Below are 20,053 nucleotides of genomic sequence, written 5' to 3'. Positions count from 1 at the left end.
ATTGCAGAAAAATCACTCTGTAAATTAAATTGCCCCTCCTGTCTTTTTTAAATCTTTTAGTTCTCACCTTAAAATTGTGCCCCCAGTCTTGAAAGCCCCCACCCTAGAGAAAAGACACCTGCCATTTACCTTTACAATACCCTTCATTATTTTATGAACTTATTCTATAAGGTCTCCTCTCAACCTCCTATGCTCCTACAGGAAAAGTCCTAGCCTTTCCACCTTCTCCTTATTACTCAATCCCTCCATTCTGGCAACATCCTGGTAAATCTCTTCTGAACCCACTCCAAATTAATAATGTCTCTCCTACAACAGGGAGACCAGAACTGGGCACAATACTGCAGAAGAGGCCTCATCAACATCCTGTACAACCTCAGGATTACGTCCCAACTCCTATACTCAGTGGTCTGAGCAATGAAGTCAAGCATGCTAAACGCCTTCTGCACGACCATAGCAATATGTGATGTAAACTTCAAGCTCAGAAATCCCAAATGGCCATCATGGTAAAACTAACTCACTGTGGCAGACATTTCCCAACTTTCAGTAGTCAATCCAGGACACAATTTCTGTTGGTCAATGGAAATAGTGAGTGCTTTTGCATTTTAGTGTCAACCAGTGCTTTTGTTTTGTATTGTCAGCCATTGACTAGCATCACATTAACCCTGAAACACACTGCAGGGCTGGATTGAGGATTGGCAGCTACTTGCCGACAAGCAGCAGCTAGCTAAAATGAGGAAATCAACTGGCCAGTGAAGACCATGGATCAGAGGCCTTCTTAAATTTTTCCGTCAACCAGTGAGCCTTTTACAGTGGTGGAAACATGGCAGTGCCTGGAGGTACTTGCCAGCAGTAAACCAGAGGCCCAGCACTCTAGGAGATATTTAGATGCCCTCACTAGCCTGCCTGGCTACAGTTGTGTCCACAGACCATTCACCTTGTGTGTTGGTGGGCTCGAAGATCTGATCTTTTTTCAGTATTGGACGCTGGATAGTGATATGGATAAGCATATGGATAATGATGGGATAGTGTCAGGGGAGGGGCTTAGATTAGTTCACAGGTCGGCGCAACATCGAGGGCCGAAGGGCCTGTTCTGCGCTGTATTGTTCTACGTTCTATATTTTCCCTTTCCCTTGCTTGGACTAGGCAGGCTGAATTACATATGTGCTGGAGGCCTCCCATTGGTCCTCATACTTAGAGTCATACAACACAGAAATAGACCCTCCACTCCAACACGCCCACGGTGACCAAGTTTCCCATTTGCCTGCATTTGACTCCTATCCTTCTAAACCTTTCCTATTCATGTACCTATCCAACTGTGTCTTAAATGTTGTAACTATACCTGAATCTGCCATTTCCTTTGGCACTCATTATCTTGCTTAGATGTCGAGAATTGTTATTAGGATGAGGTAAATCAGGAACAGTTCTGAGGAAGGTTCACCAGACCCGAAACGTTAACTCTGTTTTCTCCTTCACAAATGCTGCCAGACCTGCTAAGCTTTTCCAGCAACTTTTTTTTCTGCAAACCTTTTAAGTCTGATATGACTTTTCCTTTTTTTTTAAATTACCTTAAAGAAAGTGAGTAAAGTGAAGGGAAACTGGATTGATTCACGGATCTTTTCTAGATACAGAATTTTGTTTATGTAAGAAAGGAAATTGAGAAGTAAATATGAGTACTAAATTAGTAATGAAATTATGGTAACTTAGATACCTATTTGGTGCAGCATGATTTTTATAACTAAGGGGAAAAAATGCAAGGTAAATGTGAATGATGGTGTCATATTTTAAATTAACAAAATTAAAAAATACATGATCACAGTATGGAGAACATTAATTAGATTGAAATACTTCTAAAGAAACAGGTTGATAATTGCCTCAACAGGGCTCACTAATGAAGCAAAAAGGATGGACATTGATCCATTCCTGTAATGAAGATGCCTTGAGTCTTAACAGCCCTTCGATCAGGGGTGTTAACTCTTTCTGTTTCCACGAATTCCTGTCTTCCGTATTTCCCGTATTTTCTGTTTTTCTTTAATGTTTCCATTGATTGGCTTTATTATCACTTTCACTTCCCAGACAATGTAAATCCATTTGAAGGGAAATCATTAGCCATATACAATCATGCTTCAGCTGTTGCAATAAAACTTGAATGTACTTTACGTCAAAATAAAGTATGTATTGTTTAAATTGGTTCTGAAAATGATAGTTAGAGAAATAGAAACATTATTCTGCTATACCGCCCCAGCAATCTGTGTAGCAGTTAAACTTAAATACTGATGTTGGTTTGAAATTGCTAATAACCTCTTTAATAGACACAATGAAAGAAGTACCTCTGATAAGCTAGGTTTACACAATCACATTTTAAGAACATTCATCTATGTTATTTTTACACCTTATAAATGAGGTGTGTCAATGGCTGGTCATAGCAACAGATAAATTCACGAACTTGATATGAACTTGTGTAGTGAGTAGTTGTATTGTAGCTTGTTCTGCCTTTGCATTAAATCAGGAGAATGTGATTCACCTTGGTGAGATTTCTCTTTTAATGTTAATGATTGACATTTCACGCAAAGAGCACAGGTTAAGAAGGCTGCTCACTGTCACCTTCATTGGTTTTAACCCACTTAGTTAATTTGTCTAAGGTGTTTTGGAACTTGCTGTGTTGATCTTCACATGTCACCTGTAAACTTGGATAAACAACTCCATTTCTTGATCAATCTGAATGATTTGAATGAATTTAATTTGTGATCATAACATGCATTTCTTGAAAATTTCAAGTTAATTATTACAGATTATTTTTGCCAAAGGAAATGCCTTTCTTGTTAACTTTAATTTTATATTTTGAATCTTTTGTTCACAACTGTAGCCTTTCAAGAAAATTTAATATCCATTAGATAAATAAGTGATTAGAATTATGTAGGGCACAACAGATAGATAAAATGTTGATCCTCGCGCAAAGATACTCTTTAGTTTGTACTTACTGCTCTTGTTGTCGGTAAATCACCACAAGCTATCTTTTTAATTTGACTACTTAGTTTAAAACAAAAGCACTCGATCAAATGCTGAAAAAAAATTTAAAATTTATTGCATTTAGCAATGAAAATAAGATGCCTCAAGTAAGCAAGTTAAGCTTCCCAAATCAACTTGGTTGTTACTCAATTAATGGTGGAATTGGCAGCTATTCCAATGAAGTGTCTGTCTTTGATATCCAGGGTTTGATTTTTGTGTAGTGTTCAGAGATAATGGGAACTGCAGATTCTGGAGAATCCAAGCTAACAAAGTGTGGGGCTGGATGAACACAGCAGGCCAAGCAACATCTTAGGAGCATGAAAGCTGACTTTTTTTTTCCTGATGCAAGGTCTAGACCCAAAACGTCAGCTTTTATGCTCCTAAGATGCTGCTTGGCCTGCTGTGTTCATCCAGCCTCACACTTTGTTATCTTGTGTAGTGTTGTTCTTTGAAGATCTGATGAATGACTTTTGGTGTTGAATTCTTGTACAGTTTTTTGCCCTTAAGGCCTATGGTGTGATTTTATTGATCATCCTTTAGATTCTTCCATCCATAATTTTGATTATTCTTCTGGAGCCCTTGAGTTTGCAGCTTGTTTTCTTATCAGAAGTCATTCCTCTGTTCCATGTTACATTTGGCCTTAAGTCTCTGTGTGAAGACCCAGAGTTTTGCAGTTAACTGCTTAATATCTTCAGCCGGGCAGTCATTTGGCCTAGTGGCATAAGGCAGCCAGTTGTCAAGTCAGTGTTAAATTAGTTCTGTTCATGTCGCCTTGATGACTCTTGGCGCTGTGTTCCTCAATAAATTTATACTTGTTTCTTATAGTTTACACCAGACAGAATGATTGCTGCTGCTTACAATCTATGAACAATTAATAAATTTCTGAAATTTACACTGTCACATTCCAGTACAGCTCAACTTAATTTCTTGTTTTACTGCACTATGCTGGTGGTTTCCCAAATTTTAATGTACCTGAATTCTTGAATACAGAATCTCATTCCCTGACACTTTGCTTTTCTTTATTTAAGTTTTGTTAAAAACATAAATTCAATTTTTTTCCCATTCTGGCTGTGTATGACGTCAATCTTTCTTCCCCTCTCTTTAAATAATTTACTTGATTTACATCAATTTCACTGTGTTGACTTACATTTCCCAGTTCATCTACTAGCTAAGTAAACAATTTTATTCATTCTGATTATGTTATAATTTCAGACTTGCCCACTGACCAATATTCATTTTCCTCCATGATGAGTTTTGGGATTGGAGACAGTTGGTTTTGTTGCAGAATGGTGGCAGCGAGAGACCAGCTGCTTCAGTTACTTTTAGCCAGCAATTAACTAAAAATAATTAATACACTACTACCCAGTGTGACCTGGTGACCTCTGTACTTATCTTTGTATGAGACAGCAAAAGTTTAGTTGATGGTTTTTATTTTTAAAATACATTCCGGGGCCTCAGCATTATAAACAAGCATAGGGCACAAAAGCAAGGGTGATACTGTTGCTTATTTGTAGCTAGCATATTCTGTCCAATTTTGGCCACCATGCTTTGAAAGATGCTGTGACCTTGGAGAGGTCCAACAGAGATTTACCTGAAAGAGTAAAAGGGACATAGGATTTCATTTGCTTTGTGAGACTGGAGAAAGTGAAATTGTCCCCCTTGGAGAAGAAAAGTTAAGGGGACATTTAATAGTGTGTTTAAAATCCTGGATAGAATAAATAAGAAACTGTTGCCAATGGCAAAGGGTTGCTAACACTGGTAATGAAAACACAAAGTGCTGCTAACACTCAGCATGCCATCTGTTGGGAGAGGAAACTTAATGTTTCAGGTTTGTGACTTTGCATCAGAAGTTCATTAACCCTGTGTTTCTTTTTCCAAAATGGCTCCCTGACTTGTTCAAGGTTTCCAGCATTTTTTGTTTTTATTTCAGATTTCCAGCATCTGCATTATTTTGGGAATATACATTTATGCTGCATATTCTGGGATCTTGGGGTTGTTTGTGATTCGCAGGATACATTCTCCTCTGCGACCATCTAAGCTGAGTCTAGATTCTGAAAGTTTTTGGTTAGTTGATAGGCTTTCCATGTATACGCTTTCTTGTAAAAATATTTCTAAATGTGACATTTACTGTGGCCCTTGCGAGTATGTCAGATTTTGCATCAATTTGGTTTTGCCAAATATTATTGCTGGAACAGCAAACAATATCCAGGTTCAACATCAAAATACTCCAACTCATTTCTAGTATTAAAGCACTGGGAGAGCTAAAAAAAACATTTTGACCCATAGTTGAGAACAGTTGTGGACCACTACTTTTGATGGCGGTTGCTGGACTGTTCAAGGATTGTATGCACGCAGCTAAAGGATTGGACTTGTGTGTTAGCGCACTGAAACAAAGGTGTCAACAACTAGCAAATTCTAGGTTTGATTTCCTCACACACATTTCTGCCATGTTGCAGTAGGAAATCACATGGACATTGAGAATAGAGAGAAATTAAAACAAAGGAAGTTGTTGGCCTTGGTCAGGCATTTTCAAGTGACTGGATGACAAACAGCCTGGTGGGGGTTCGAGTCCCTGCTCCTTTGATAGCCTGTCTGCAGTTTTGATTGCCAATACTATGTGACAATGAAGAGAATAAAACTGGAGGGTGGAAATACAATGGGTAAGAAATTTCAAACCAAAAATAAAATTCCAAATAGTCTTTGATTTTGCTAAGTTCTATCCTTTTCTTAGGCTCTGACAAGTGGACAACGGCAGAAAGGAAACTATTCAACAAAGCTTTGAGTATACATAACAAAGACTTCTTCCTGGTTCAGAAAATGGTAAGAGAACTTTTTCCAGAGACAGTCCAGTGCTGTATTTAACAAGTAACAAGAATATATTGTGGTCTTACATGACAGAATCAATTGGAAAAATACCTTTCAGCCCTGATATCGCTAAAGCGGGATATCTTGTGATGTGTGTTGTTATTTGGAATATTTTCTCCTGCATGCTTCAACTTTTATTTTCAGCAATAGATGGCAGGAAATGTGATCTGATAACGGTACACAGAGGTCACTGGGGTATCTGAAATATCTAGTGAGCAGCAGGGCCATGTGTGGAACCCTCGACCAGAATTGAGAAATGCTGGAATAGCTGAAGAGGAGGAGGATGGAATAGAGTAAATTTTGGAATTGAAAGAAATGGAAAGATGCAATTTAGTGAGAGGAAAAGGCAAGAAAAAATAATGTTTAGAAATCTCTAACACTTCATTCTGTGCATCTTTGGAACAAAATATTGGCCTTGAGTATAGGTAACTGGACTCCAAGGTATACGTTAGCAGTAGAAATTATATTAACCAGGGTTGTCTTCCCCAGAATTTAGAAGTTTAAGGGATGATTCAAACTTTGAAGATATTAAACAGAACAGCTGGATATGAGAGAAAGTATTTACTGTGGTTGAGGAGTTCAGAACTTGGGAAGGTAGCCTCACCTTTCAGAAATTAGGCTTCAGTTCCATACATGAAGGATGGTGGAAATTGGATCACTGTTGTTTGTCACTGAAAATGGACACTGTGCCTGGAGAAATTGCTTGACTTGCTGTAACTGGTGATGAATTTTTTTTTAAACTTCATCTATCTTCAGGAGCCCACATTGGAGATCCATATTCATGGTGGGAGAGGCAAGAGTTTAATCTGACTCCATTTCAAGAAAGGTTCAGGTGGTAGCCCATAACTCTGAACTAAATTAACTTTTATAATGAACTGTTTACATAATAGTCTTTTGCCTTTCTAATAGCAACCTTACAACATATCTTTGGGTATTATTCCAAGTTTGATAGTGTCTGGACTACTGTTATCCCACATTTTATCTCCCAGAATCACCTGCTTAGTGCTTCAGTTTGTTGTATGACTACTACTTAAACATTTGTGTATTAGTGGTTATTAACACCACATGATGTTGCTTCACCTACATGGTTCTATTTAGAGATGGGGGTTGGTTAGTTCAGTTGGCTGGACAGCTGGCTTGTGTTGCAGAATAACACTAACAGTGCAAGTTAAATTCCAGGACTGGCTGAGATTACCATGAAAGAGATCACTTCTCAACTTCACCCTTCACCTGTGGCATGGTGATTGTTAGGTTAAACCATCACCAGTCGTCTGTCTTTATTGAGAGAACAGTCCTGTGCTCCAGGAGGACCACGGAGAATTTTCTTTTACCTATAACCTTAAAGAACTGACAATATAATGGGAACAGTTCTCTCAGCAGCAGCCATCAGTTGGAGCAAAGTTCACATCTCCTTCCTTGTTCTCTGACAAGTTAAGTCCTAGAAATGTGCATTTCAGTAATCTGAAGTAATTTTCTCTTTGTTTGATTTTTCCTCGTCTCTACTTGCGATGACTTTCTTTCAGACCTGACTGAATATGTCAGATATATCATTTAGCAGAGTGGGTGAGACAAGTTGTGCGCTAGTGGTTAGGACAAGAGAAAAGTAAAGAAATCATTACATACTGGTGAAGAGTCAAATATTCCACGGGGCTAGGTGAAGGACTCTGTCATGGATGCTTGAACAAGGTTGGAGACTATCTTTCATTTTTAAATAAAGGTAATTCCTCTGTTGAAATTCTTGTTTGAAAATCATTTGACCAGGGAGATTGAGGGCAGATATCCAAAGACGAGCATGATGAGGGGGAAGGTTTTGCAAAAGAATGAACCTTTTTAAAAAGATAAGGAATTTTAAAAATGAACTCATGAATTTAACCCTAATGAAATTGGAGAAATATCAGTCAGTAAATAAAGGCAAGAGAATTGATAATGGTGGGGATAAATTAATTTGTTAAAACAGTATGTTATGATGAAAAATACCCACTACTTTTAAAATTAACAAACGATGGAGTTAAGTTTATCAATGATCATGTCTCACTCGATGGCATAAGGGCTGCTGATTTTGCTAGCTCCAAGTGCATTTGAATATCAAAGCTGTTTTACATAAGTAATGTATATGGAATAGACATACTTATCCTTTGACATGTAGGTTATCAAGCTTATGTATGTTACAAAATTGTTAAAATCTAGTTAAAAAGAAAGGATCACAGCCAAATTGCCTTAGTAACCTTTCAAACTGCAAAGCTTTCACGTGGTTGTATGCCACACAGATGCTGATGGATCCTTGTGGGTCAGACTCCTTGTGAAAGTAGTCGATACAATAAGCCTGTCACTTCAAAATAAACCAGACAAATGTTTGGTTAGAAATGAATGTGTGCTGTTGGAATAATAGCAAGCAAAAATGGCCAATCATTTCTTTGCTGGGACCTTGAAAATGTGAACTCTGAAAACCATCTGACGATTTTGAATGAGAAAGGTGTAAGTATGGGTACACATTGAGGAATTTTCTCGCCCGTCGTTTTGGGCATCACCAGCTGGGCTAGCACTTAGATGAGTTTGAGAAGGCAGTAAGGGTGACCTGCCTTCTTGAATAACTGTAATCTTCTTTGGTAGAAGTGATGTATTTTGTTGTCCTAAAAATATAATTGACCTCCTTTCAATTCCTGTTGTTTTCTTTACCACATGCAAAACAAAACATTGTTGCAACTTGCAGTGCAACATCTTGAAAAAGGTATCTGAAAACCAAATCTACAAATTAACTTTAGTCCCATGGAAGCTCCAGATTTATGCTTGATGTTAATAGATTAAGTGTGATGATAATCTTTGTAAGACTTTCAGCCAGGAGCAAACGCATTATTTTTTCCATCATGATACAGAGACAGATCAAATCAGCTTCCTGATTTGTGTTCATGACACAATAAAATTAAAATCCTCACTACCTTCAAAATTGACCCCAGTGGTTCCTAGCCAGACTTATTCAATCACAAGTGCCAGACTCTCTGAATTATCAATACGAGACATCAGGTTTATAGCTTAAACAAAACACTTGACAATTTATTAACAACACAGGAACTTTAGCAGGCCTTTCATCTGATGAAGGAGCAGCACTCAGAAAGAACAAGGCGTAGAGTTGGATGAACACAGCAGGCCAAGCAGCATCATAGGAGCACAAAAGCTGACGTTTCAGGCCTAGTCCCTTCTTCAGAAATGGGGGACGGGAAGGGGATTCTGAAATAAATAGGGAGAGAGGGGGAGGCAGATAGAAGATAGATAGTGAGAAGATGGGTGGAGAGGAGACAGCCAAGTGAAAGAGGTGGGGATGGAGCCAGTAAAGGTGAGTGTAGGTGGGGAGGTAGGGAGGAGATAGGTCAGTCCAGGGAGGATGGACAGGTCATGAGGGCAGGATGAGGTTAGTAGGGAGGAGATGGGGGTGGGGCTTGAGGTGGGAGTAGGGAATAGGCGGGAGGAAGAACAGGTTAGGCAGGCGGGGATGAGCTGGGCTGGTTTTGGGATGCAGTCGGGGAAGGGGAGATTTTGAAGCTTGTGAGGTCCACATTGATACCATTGGGCTGCAGGGTTCCCAAGTGGAATATCACTTGCTGTTCCTGCAAACTTCAGGTAGCATCGTTGTGGCACTGCAGGAGGCCCAGGATGGACATGTCGTTTGTGGAATGGAAGGGGGAGTTGAAATGGTTTGCAACTGGGAGGTGCATTTGTTTAGTGCGAACCGAGCGTAGGTGTTCTGCAAAGCGGGACCCAAGCCTCCGTTTGGTTTCCCCGATGGAGAGGAGGCCACAACGGGAACAGCTGATGCAGTATGCCATATTAGCAGATGTGCAGGTGAACCTCTGCTTGATGTGGAAAGTCTTCTTGGGGCCTGGGATAGGGGTGAGGGGAGAGGTGTTGGGGCAGGTGTAGCACTTGCTGCAGTCGCAGAGAAAAGTGCCAGGTGTGGTGGGGCTGGAGGGGAGTGTTGAGCAGAAAAGGGAGCCATGGAGAAAGTGGTCCCTCTGGTAGTTAGATAAGGGTGGGGAGGGAAAAATGTATTTGGTGGTGGGATCGTATTGCAGATGGCAGAAGTGTCGGAGGATGTTGCGTTGAATCTGGAGGTTGGTGGGGTTGTATGTGAGGACAAGGGGGATTCTGTTTTGGTTTTTATTGCGGGAACGGGATGTGAGGGATGAGTTGGGGGATATGTGGGAGACACGGTCGAGTGTGTTCTGGACCACTACCGGAGTCGGGGAGGAGCGATGTGGTCCTTGAAAAACGAGGACATCTGAGATGTATGGGAGTGGAATGCCTCATCCTGGGAGCAGATGAGGCAGAGGCGAAGGAATTGGGAATAGGGGATGGCATTTTTGCAGGAAGGTGGGTGGGAGGAGGTGTATTCTAGGTAGCTGTGGGAGTCAGTGGGCTTGAAATGGATATCGGTTTCTAGGTGGTTGCCGGAGATGGAGACAGAGGTTCAGGAAGGAGAGAGAGGTATCAGAGATGGTCCAGGTGAACGTGAGATTGGGATGGAAGGTGTTGGTGAAGTGGATGAACTGTTCAAGCTCCTCTTGGGAGCAAGAGGTGGCACCGATACAGTCATCAATGTAACGGAGAAAGAGGTTGAGTTTGGGGCCTGTGTAGGTGCGGAAGAGAGACTGTTCCGCATAACCTACAAAGAGGCAGGCATAGGTTGGGCCCATGCGGGTACCCATGGCCACCCCCTTTGTCTGTAGGAAGTGGGAGGAATTGAAAGAGAAGTTGTTGAGGGTGAGGATGAGTTTGGCTAGGTGGATGAGGGTGTCGGTGGAGGGGGACTGGTCGGGTCTGCGGGACAGTAAGAAGCGGAGGGCCTTGAGGCCATCTGCATGGGGAATGCATGTGTATAGGGACTGGATGTCCATGGTAAAAATGAGGTGTTGGCGCCCAGGGAATTGGAAGTTCTGGAGGAGGTGGAGAAGCAACTCATATTCTCCTTGGGAACCCTGCAGCCAAATGGTATCAATGTGGACTTCACAAGCTTAAAAATCTCCCCTCCCCCAGCGGCATCCCAAAACCAGCCCAGCTCGTCCCCACCTCCCTAACCTGTCCTTCCTCCTGCCTATCCCCTACTCCCACCTCAAGCCCCACCCCCATCTCCTACCTTCTCACCTCATCCTGTCCCCGTGACCTGTCCATCCTCCCTGGACTGACCTATCTCTTCCCCACCTACACTCACCTTTACTGGCCTCATCCCCGCCTCTTTGACTGGTCATTCTCCTCTCCACCTATCTTCTCCTCTATTCATCTTCTATCTGTCTCCCCCTCTCTCCCTATTTATTTCAGAACCCCCCCCTCCCCGATTTCTGAAGAAGGGTCTCCCAAAACGTCAGCTTTCCTGCTCCTATGATGCTGCTTGGCCTGCTGTGTTCATCCAGCAGTACACCCTGTAATCTCAGATTCTCCAGCATCTGCAGTTCCTACTGTCTCTGCAGCACTCAGAAAGCTTGTGATTTCAAATAAACCTGTTGCACTAAAACTTAGTGTCTTGTGACTTCTGACTTTGTTCACCCCAGTCCAACACCAGCATCTCCACATTATAACTTCAGCAGAGCAAAGCTAAACCATAATCTAATTAATGTCTGTGATTTTAAACCTAATCTTTCTTAAATTCTCATGCCACTTTCAAACAAAGGCTCACAAACAGACACAGAAAACGGATAAATCAGAAGGGAAACGTAAATGAGGTCTAACTGGTCAATTCACTTCAGCAGACTCCACAAATCATAGCATCACTGCCACACAGGATTATATGTCGCTTGGTTTCTGATAAGACCGATGCATGCAGATATTTTCCAGTTGACTCTGAGGAATATCCATTTAATTCTTATAAGTCAAATTCTATTCTCTGACTATTCAGTCAGTTGATAATGAGAAGACACCCAGGGAGCAACCACACCTTCATCCTGCAGTTTTGGAAGGCACAATCCTTTTGACTTAAATACAATTCAAAAACCAGTTCAAACACTAGCCTTTCCCTGCTGTACTGAGCGTCTGCTCACAAAGTCCTAGTGAACATTCAACATTGGCACCTGCTTGATCATTAGGCCCCACCAAAGACGAAATTTCTAGGGGGCACTTTCTTTTTATGACAAGAAACAACCTGCAATTAACTTTCAGTTCAGGCCTCAAAAACAAAGTTTTGTTTTTTATTAACATAAGCTGTTGCTCACAAGTCAAAGATCACCTTTTAGCTCTCAAGTTGCAATTCATAGTTACAAATTAAAAATGAGAAAAAGAATAAAACAAAATAGTGAAAAGTAAGTGAGGGTTCTAATAGGTCTAAACATTTCTCTAACAAAGTGGAAGAGAATAATAATAAAGATAACAGTCATATTTATAAGTATGGTTAGTCAAAGGATACTTTTTCTGTCATTCTTTTGTATTGCTTATTGTTAATTGAATCCAGGCATGTTGATTCATATTGACAAATCACAAATTTGCTCTTTCCATAATATTTTACAGCTGTTATTTATAAAATTTGAGTAATTCATTTTATAACAAACAATTTCAGCCTAAAAAATATGAATTATGCCACAGACAATGGTCCGTTTTCAGTTTATGTCACACCCTTTTTTTCCTCGTTTCTTTAGGTTACCAATCACTATTAGCTGACTGTGAGAAGGCAGGAAAGCAATTCCAGATAATACGGCTGTCTGCTTTCTTTTTGTCCTTCCTTGTTTCATTTAAAAAAAAACCAAAGCTACTAGACAGCCATGACAAAACCTTCCAGAATGGGAATAACCTTACATTTGTACACTGCCTGACACAGCACTTGGTGCAGCTGACATCAGTGCTGAGTTATCTTGCAGCTTCATTTAGTAAAGGCAGAATGGCTCCATACTACACAAACTGTAAGGTCCCGGTTTGATTCTTCCATACTAAATCATCTGATGAGGATAGCAGTTAGATTCATAACTTACCTTGTATAAGGAAGACTGATTTTGACCAGATTCTCTTCAAGTTTAATAGCCAAGTCTCTGTCCTGTTCAGGATCAATCCTAGATCTGACCTGAATAAAATTTGAGGCAGCAGACTGATTGGTGGATCATCTAGTGTTTTGCTTTTAGGTAGATCATGTAAGGATGTGGACCATCCAGTATTTGACACTTGTTTTGAGCATTTGCATTTGAAATATTGTGGGCAATATCAATCCTTTCGAGATTAGAGCAAAGAATAGCGAGTTGAGATCTTTTAACAACTAGGTTCAGTTTTTAAAAAAAGTCCTAACAATTTGGCTTAACAGAGCTTTTCTATTGTATAGAATTTAAGCATTAAGGGGCCATGTTTACAAACTAATGGCAACAAAATAGGAAAAGAAGGCAGTATCCTTTAACTTATGATAATAAAATTAAATGGTTGCTAAAGGGATGAAACTAGAAAGAAATAGGCTCTTTTCAACAAATGGGATTCCGGGCTATTATAAATGCACGAAAAAATTGCTACAGATGGTTGTGGGGTTGGGGTTGGTGCAGAGATGTATGAAAGTGTTCTACTTGAAACTGTTACTCCAACTTTATTTGACTAAAGATAGAATTACCACTAAGGTGGAACTGTAACTCACTAGGAGTTCTCAGCAAGTATGTCCACTGTGGAGGGGAATAGATGGCCTAGTGGTATTATTATTGGACTGTTAATCCAGAAACCCAGATAATCATCTGGGGACCTGGGTTCAGATCCAGCCATGGCAGATGTTAGGATTTGAAGACAATAAAATATCTGGAATTAAGGGTTGAATAATGGCTGTAAATCTATTGCTGATTTTTGGGAAAAGCCCATCTGGTTCACTGATGTCCTTTAGGGAAGGAAACTGCCATCCTTACCTGGTCTGGCCTATATGTGACTCCAGATCTACAGCAATGTGGTTGACTCTTAACTGCCCTCTGGGCAAATAGGGATGGGCAATAAGTGCTGCTTGGCCAGTGACGTCCTCACACCGTGACTGAATAAAGAAAAAAAATCTGATTGCACTCTGCATACTAAACTTGGTCAGTGTAAATTATTTTCCCTCCAATTGTTGATTTTTCTCCCAACTTTAAGATATTTTAATTCTCATCTTTCTACCTTTACGTTCTTTTGTTAGTATAAAAATGTTAACTCGATCTAGCTTTTTTTTTTCCAGAAATCAGATTGATGCTTAAGACTCTTCATCCTGTTATCCATACTTTGTCCAGATGCATCTTTTATTTCACGCCCCATGATCATTCCTTTCGGTCTTAGACTAAGAAACCTTTAGCCGTTTAATCTGTGCTGCCCTCTGACGTATCACAAACATTTGTTCTTCCTTCCAATCTCCATAACAGCCTTACACTCCATTATCACTTGAGCAAAGCCTGTTGGATTTCTTTCTTTTGCCAAATCTGGTAAAAGATTGATGAAATGTTCACTCTGATTTTTTTCTTGCAAATGTTACCAGATGCGTATTTTGATTTTTGAGCATTTTCTGTTTTTATTGCAGATTTACAAGATGTACACCATTTGCTACTGAGTTATAATATTCCTGTACATTAATTTATATAATGCCTTTAAGGCACTTCAGAGAGTTAGAAGGATATGACATATATTTGAGAAATGGTATAAAACATCAACTGTTGGTCATAGTTATAGGAATGTGCTGCTGTGGTATTGTGGGCCACTTTCTTTGGCAAAAATGACTGGGTGCGAGAAAACTCTGAGGATGCAATGTGCATGTCAGTTGACCACATTTTTTACTTTTAGTCTCGAACAAACAAGTCAATTTTTGTTGCCATCCAGGAGGGTGCCTGGGGAGTTGATGGTTTTATGTTGGTTAATGGATGATTGGATGAACATTGGAGAGAAAGCAATCAATGAGTTGGATGTGTAGGTTGAAGTAAAACCAAGTAGAAGAGTAAATGCCTGGACTCTGTCCAACCAACACTTAACCTATCATGTCTATCATTCCACTCTAAAATAATACTGAACACATATCTGCAACAATATCTTAGAATGGTAGACAAACACTATTTTTAAAGTTCATATTAAACTTTTGTTAAGCACATTTGTGCAAATATGGAATTCGGATTGTAACATTGATCTACTAACTTTATTATCTGATACAGATCAAGTCAAAGACTGTAGCACAATGTGTTGAATATTACTATACTTGGAAGAAGGTCTTGCGATTAGGTCGAAAACATAGGACCCGCCTTGCAGAAATCGAGGCAGAAAGAATGGTAAGTAGAAATCTGAATACGAAGGAGTCACTGATCACATTAGATTTTAAAACCTAGTCAAGTGTTTATTTTCAAATTGAGCGTTTCTTACTTGATTGATACGTATTGTTAATGGTGCAAGGTAAGTTTAAGTCAGGTACAGGCAAAGCACTGAATATGTACAAAAGGCAAATATGACAAGAATCAAAAACACAAACAGAACGTGCTGGAAATGGTGACCAGGCCAGGTGGCATATGACCTATTGGAGAGTTTCTGGTATTTTTGTTGAAATTACTGAGAACACATCATCTGTTTATTCTTTAATAATGGTAGCCCTTGATGGTTAATACTGCTAACGAGAAGGTTTTGAAATTTTGATTCATGTTGATTTGTAATTGTGTATGTGAAGAAATGATGCCAGTGATTTAAGATGTATAAATTACCTACAGCAGTCCATTTAAACAGTCCTTTAATCCATTCATTTGAGGAAAATTAATTGCGTCAATCAGTTTTTGAGGACACCCAGACCTTATGTTGGCTTAAATTATAAAGTTGACTTTACATGTATATTTTGAGTTTTCTTTTATCACACTCTCTTACTTTGAAGTTAATCAAATGTGCTTTTACAAAAGGACATAACAAATCGTGCAGATTTTAGCAGCATTACTGCCAGTTCTATTAGATACTTGTCCATATCAGTGAGAGGTTAGATGTTGCGACCATCTTTGTTGACATCTGAAACAAAAATGTATTTTATTAACAGCTTTAACCTCTGTTTAATCCCCAAATATTTTATACATTTACATAGGAAGGCAGAAAGATGAAAAATTTAGCATGTGATTTTTAAGTCACAAAAGGAGAACAGAAATGATCTTCTGCAATTGCAAATTCATTGAAACCACAAGAGAATATGATACGATACAACTGAGGGCAATCTATAAGGGATGTGGTGAAAAGCAAGACTGAAAACAGAATGGAGAGTAGAGAATTCAGAGAAGAGGATATGAGAGTTTTCGTTTAAGCATGAATAGTTGTGTGGTTTTAACTGCCCCTCTGTAATAAGGGGGTTAGCATGGGTCTTGGAGAGTTTGTACCTGACAAGGATTTTAGTGGGATGCAAGAACATAGTTAGATTGTAACCATTTGTGGCCTTTGTGCATAAATGATCTATTTGGCCCAATGTATCTATGCTATTTGGAAATAACTATCTGACTAGGTATCAGCACTTCAGGTCCATATCAAGGTCCTCTTTAAACGTGGAAAGGCAAATAGTGGTCCAGACCCTGCCACTGTCTGGGGAAAGAAAACTACCCACAACTTCCCACTAATCCCACATCACTTAAATATAAATTCATACCCAGGTTACTGAGCTCCCGACTAAAGAAATGGACTCTCCTAGAGTCTAGAACCAGAGAGCCTAATCTCAGGTTAAGGAGTCATCCATTTAAGAACCAAGATGAGGAGCAATTTTTTCTGATTCATGAATCCGTGGAATTCTTTACCACAGAGACCAGTTGAGGCTGGGTCCTTCAGAATATTCAAGGCTGAGATTGGCATTTTTAATCAGTAAGGGCATCAAGGGGTATGTGGAAAAAGCAAAGTGGGTTGAGGATCATCAGGTCAACTATGATCACATTGAATGGTGGAACAAACTTGATGGACAGAATGGCTTGCTTCTACTCCTGTGACTTATGAAATAGTCCCAAGTATCCATTTTTTCCTTCAGCTAAAATTTTCCAATCATGGAAGCACCTTCCTGTCTCTTTTGTATTCTGACTAGTGCATTCATATTCTTCCTGTTATACACTGACGAGAATTGTACACAGTACTTTGACTGTACCCTCCTTACTATTTTCTATTTATTATTGTGATGCAGGGACTGGATTCTACACTTCTCCCCCACCAGTGGATTTGATGCAGGTTGCAAAAAGCGAGCAGCTGGTCTTCCTGTTATCTCACCATCTACTTCCTCCCTACCTCTAACATTATGCGGGAGGGTGGTAGAGGCACTGGCAACCCACCTGCCGTTGTACCCATCGAGGTCCTGAGGTGCTCAGTTAATCACCAGTTAAGGACTTCATCCTGCTGCTCGATATATTTCAGCTGCTGCAGAAGCTGGCCCTGGCTCTGTGGGCAGTCTACCAGCTTTAGCTGCAGGGTTGGTGATGACAAGGTGGGCAGGGAATCCTCAATGATAGGACTCCTAGGCCTATGATGAGAAGACAGCCCCCCCTCCCGCCAATAAGGTTACCTACTTCCTGCCTCTCCTTCCACCCATTTTAATCCTTTCCTATCCGTGCATCTGTCCACATGTCTTTTAAATGTTGCCTGCTGCTTTGCAGGTTACAACATTTAGACTTGTGCATGAATAGAAAAGGTTTATAGGGATATAGATGAAATGCAGGCAAATGGGACTAGTTTAGATTGGGACACTTGGCCCCACACACTTTTTTCTTGAGGATTTTGACCCCTAACTTACCTGGGCTTCTTGGCATGTTGGGGTTACCTGTAACGGCAGTAGTGGTCACCACTGCCGGATGAGGCCGATGGTCCTTCGACTGGTAACTTGCTAAAGCAGGACTTTGTCCTGAGATTGAGGCAGAAGTATCACCTTAAACCAATTAATGCTGCTAATGCTGCAGGTTGCCATTGATATCATGAGTGGTCTCCAACACCACCACACACACACACCGCACCCCCACCCCCACAGACCCCAACTATTTGGCCAGGTTTGGGAGGTTGGGAATATAGTGTCAGTCTCATACTTCACGATAAAGGATGGCTTCTTATCTATCCTGTTTTGTTCAGGGGTCTCTGGGCATTGCACTTCAATGTTCCTCTACTATTCTTGCGCATTAGATCCTTTGCATGTGCAAATATATGATCGGAAATCTGTTTTTGGACCTTTTTGCTGAAATTGGGCTGCTCTGGATGCAGCAAGCCCCATGGGCTTGCCTGTACATAGATTTTGTTATCCGATATGTGGACCTTTGAATGACTAGAGGCTGGGGCCAAAAAGGTTTTTTTGAAGCTGACTTGATTGTGGCTACACGACAGCCTTGTTGATCATTTAATCCTGTCTTTGAGAACAACTGGGTCTGTGGCAATACTGCAGCTTAAAATTTAAACTCTTTGGTGGCAAGATGCTTGTAGATTCTGGTCAGTTTGAAATGAGGCTTCAGATCGAACCTACTTGTTTTGACAAGTGGATCATTACCTTTATTCTGATCATGTCAGCATTTATTTTTCCAATTTTGCTCTCCACAGTTTTACCAATTATAGTTCTTTCAGTCACCTGTTCCAGTCCCGCTACTTGCATGCCACGTTAGATTTTTAAAATATACTCTGTTGAAAATTAATGTTTTTTTCTTATTTATAAGTAATTATTGGGCAAAGTGAAAGATGCAGTTGGTAAAATATTAAAGGGAATTTTACATGACTTTGTGTGACATGAAATCCAAACCGAGTTTACATCATAGAGCCATACAACATGGGATCATACCCTTCAATCTAACTCACCCATGCTGGCCAGGTTTCCCAAACTAAGCTAGTCCCATTTAGCCCATATCCCTTGAAACATTTTCCATCCATGAACCTCCCCAGATGTCTTTTAAATGATGCCTACCACTTTGCAGGTTACAAGATTTAGAGGACATTTAGACAGGTGCGTGAATAGGAAAGGTTTAGACCATAAGACATAGGAGTGGAAGTAAGGCGATTCGGCCCATCAATTCCACTCCGCCATTTAAATCATGGCTGATGGGCATTTCAACTCCACTCCCCTGCGGTCTCCCCGTAGCCATTGATTCCTTCTGAGATCAAGAATTTGTCGATCTCTGCCTTGAAGGCATCCAACGTCCCGGCCTCCACTGCACTCCATGGCAATGAATTCCACAAGCCCACCACACTCTGGCTGAAGAAATGGTCGTCTCATTTCAGTTTTAAATTTACCCCCTCTAATTTTAAGGCTGTGCCCACGGTCCCAGTCTCCCCGCCTAACGGAAACAACTTCCTAGCGTCCACCATACGTTAAACCTACCATTCCAGGGATCATCCGTGTGAATCTCCGCTGGACACGCTCCAGGGCCAGGATGTCCTTCCTGAGGTGTGGGGCCCAAAATTGGACACAGTATTCTAAATGGGGCCTAACTAGAGCTTTATAAAGCCTCAGAAACACATCGCTGCTTTTATATTCCAACCCTGTTGAGATAAACGACAACATTACATTTGCTTTCTTAATTACGGACTCTACCTGCAAGTTAACCTTTAGAGAATCCTGGACCAACACTCCCAGATCCCTTTGTACTTCTGCTTTGCGAATTTTCTCACCATTTAGAAAATAGTCCATGCCTGTATTCTGTTTTCCAAAGTGCAGAACCTCCCATTTACTCACATTGAATTTCATCAGCCATTTCCTGGACCATTCTCCTAAACTGTCTAAATCTTTCTGCAGCTTCTCCACCTCCTCAGTACGACCTGCCTGTCCACCTATCTTTGTATCATCGGCAAACTTCGCCAGAATGCCCCCGGTTCCTTCATCCAGATCATTAATATATAAGGTGAACAGCTGCGGCCCCAACACTGAACCCTGCGGGACACCATTCATCACCGGTAGCCATTCCGAGAAAGAGCCTTTTATCCCAACTCTCTGCCTTCTGTCAGACAGCCAATCCTCAATCCAAGCCAGTAGCTCACCTCGAACAACCTGGGCCCTCACTTTGCTCAGCAAGGGATATGGGCCAAATACAGGGAGATGGGACCAGTTTAGTTTGGGAAACCTGGTTGCCATGGCAATTTGACTCTGTGACTTCCTCTGGCATAGGTGTAATGCATGTAGTTTCACTCAATGTACATTTGCTCTACTCTAATTACTTAGACAAAATTACTTGTTTCTTTCCTTTCGTAAATGAATTTAATCCCTCAACTCCACTTCAAGCTTCAAATATTAATGGTATGACATTATCCACTAATAGTAATCCTAATT

The 20,053-nt window shown here is 40.5% G+C and overlaps 1 protein-coding gene across 9 annotated transcripts in view; it reads left to right on the top strand.

The window, feature by feature from the left end:
* LOC125454927 (transcriptional-regulating factor 1) overlaps positions 1-20,053 on the top strand; it is a 251,903-nt gene that overhangs the window by 217,587 nt on the left and 14,263 nt on the right. For all 9 annotated transcript variants that reach the window (XM_059648596.1, XM_059648599.1, XM_048536259.2 and 6 more), the window contains 2 exons: positions 5,738-5,826; positions 14,976-15,089. In XM_059648596.1, the coding sequence (XP_059504579.1) occupies positions 5,738-5,826; positions 14,976-15,089 (203 nt within the window). The remainder of the gene's footprint in view (positions 1-5,737; positions 5,827-14,975; positions 15,090-20,053) is intronic.

This window comes from Stegostoma tigrinum, chromosome 9 (genome assembly GCF_030684315.1).
Source record: "Stegostoma tigrinum isolate sSteTig4 chromosome 9, sSteTig4.hap1, whole genome shotgun sequence".
In the NCBI taxonomy this organism is placed as follows: Eukaryota; Metazoa; Chordata; class Chondrichthyes; order Orectolobiformes; family Stegostomatidae; genus Stegostoma; species Stegostoma tigrinum.
The sequence above is the reverse complement of the archived record's forward strand: the minus strand, read 5'-3'. Positions and strand labels throughout refer to the sequence as shown.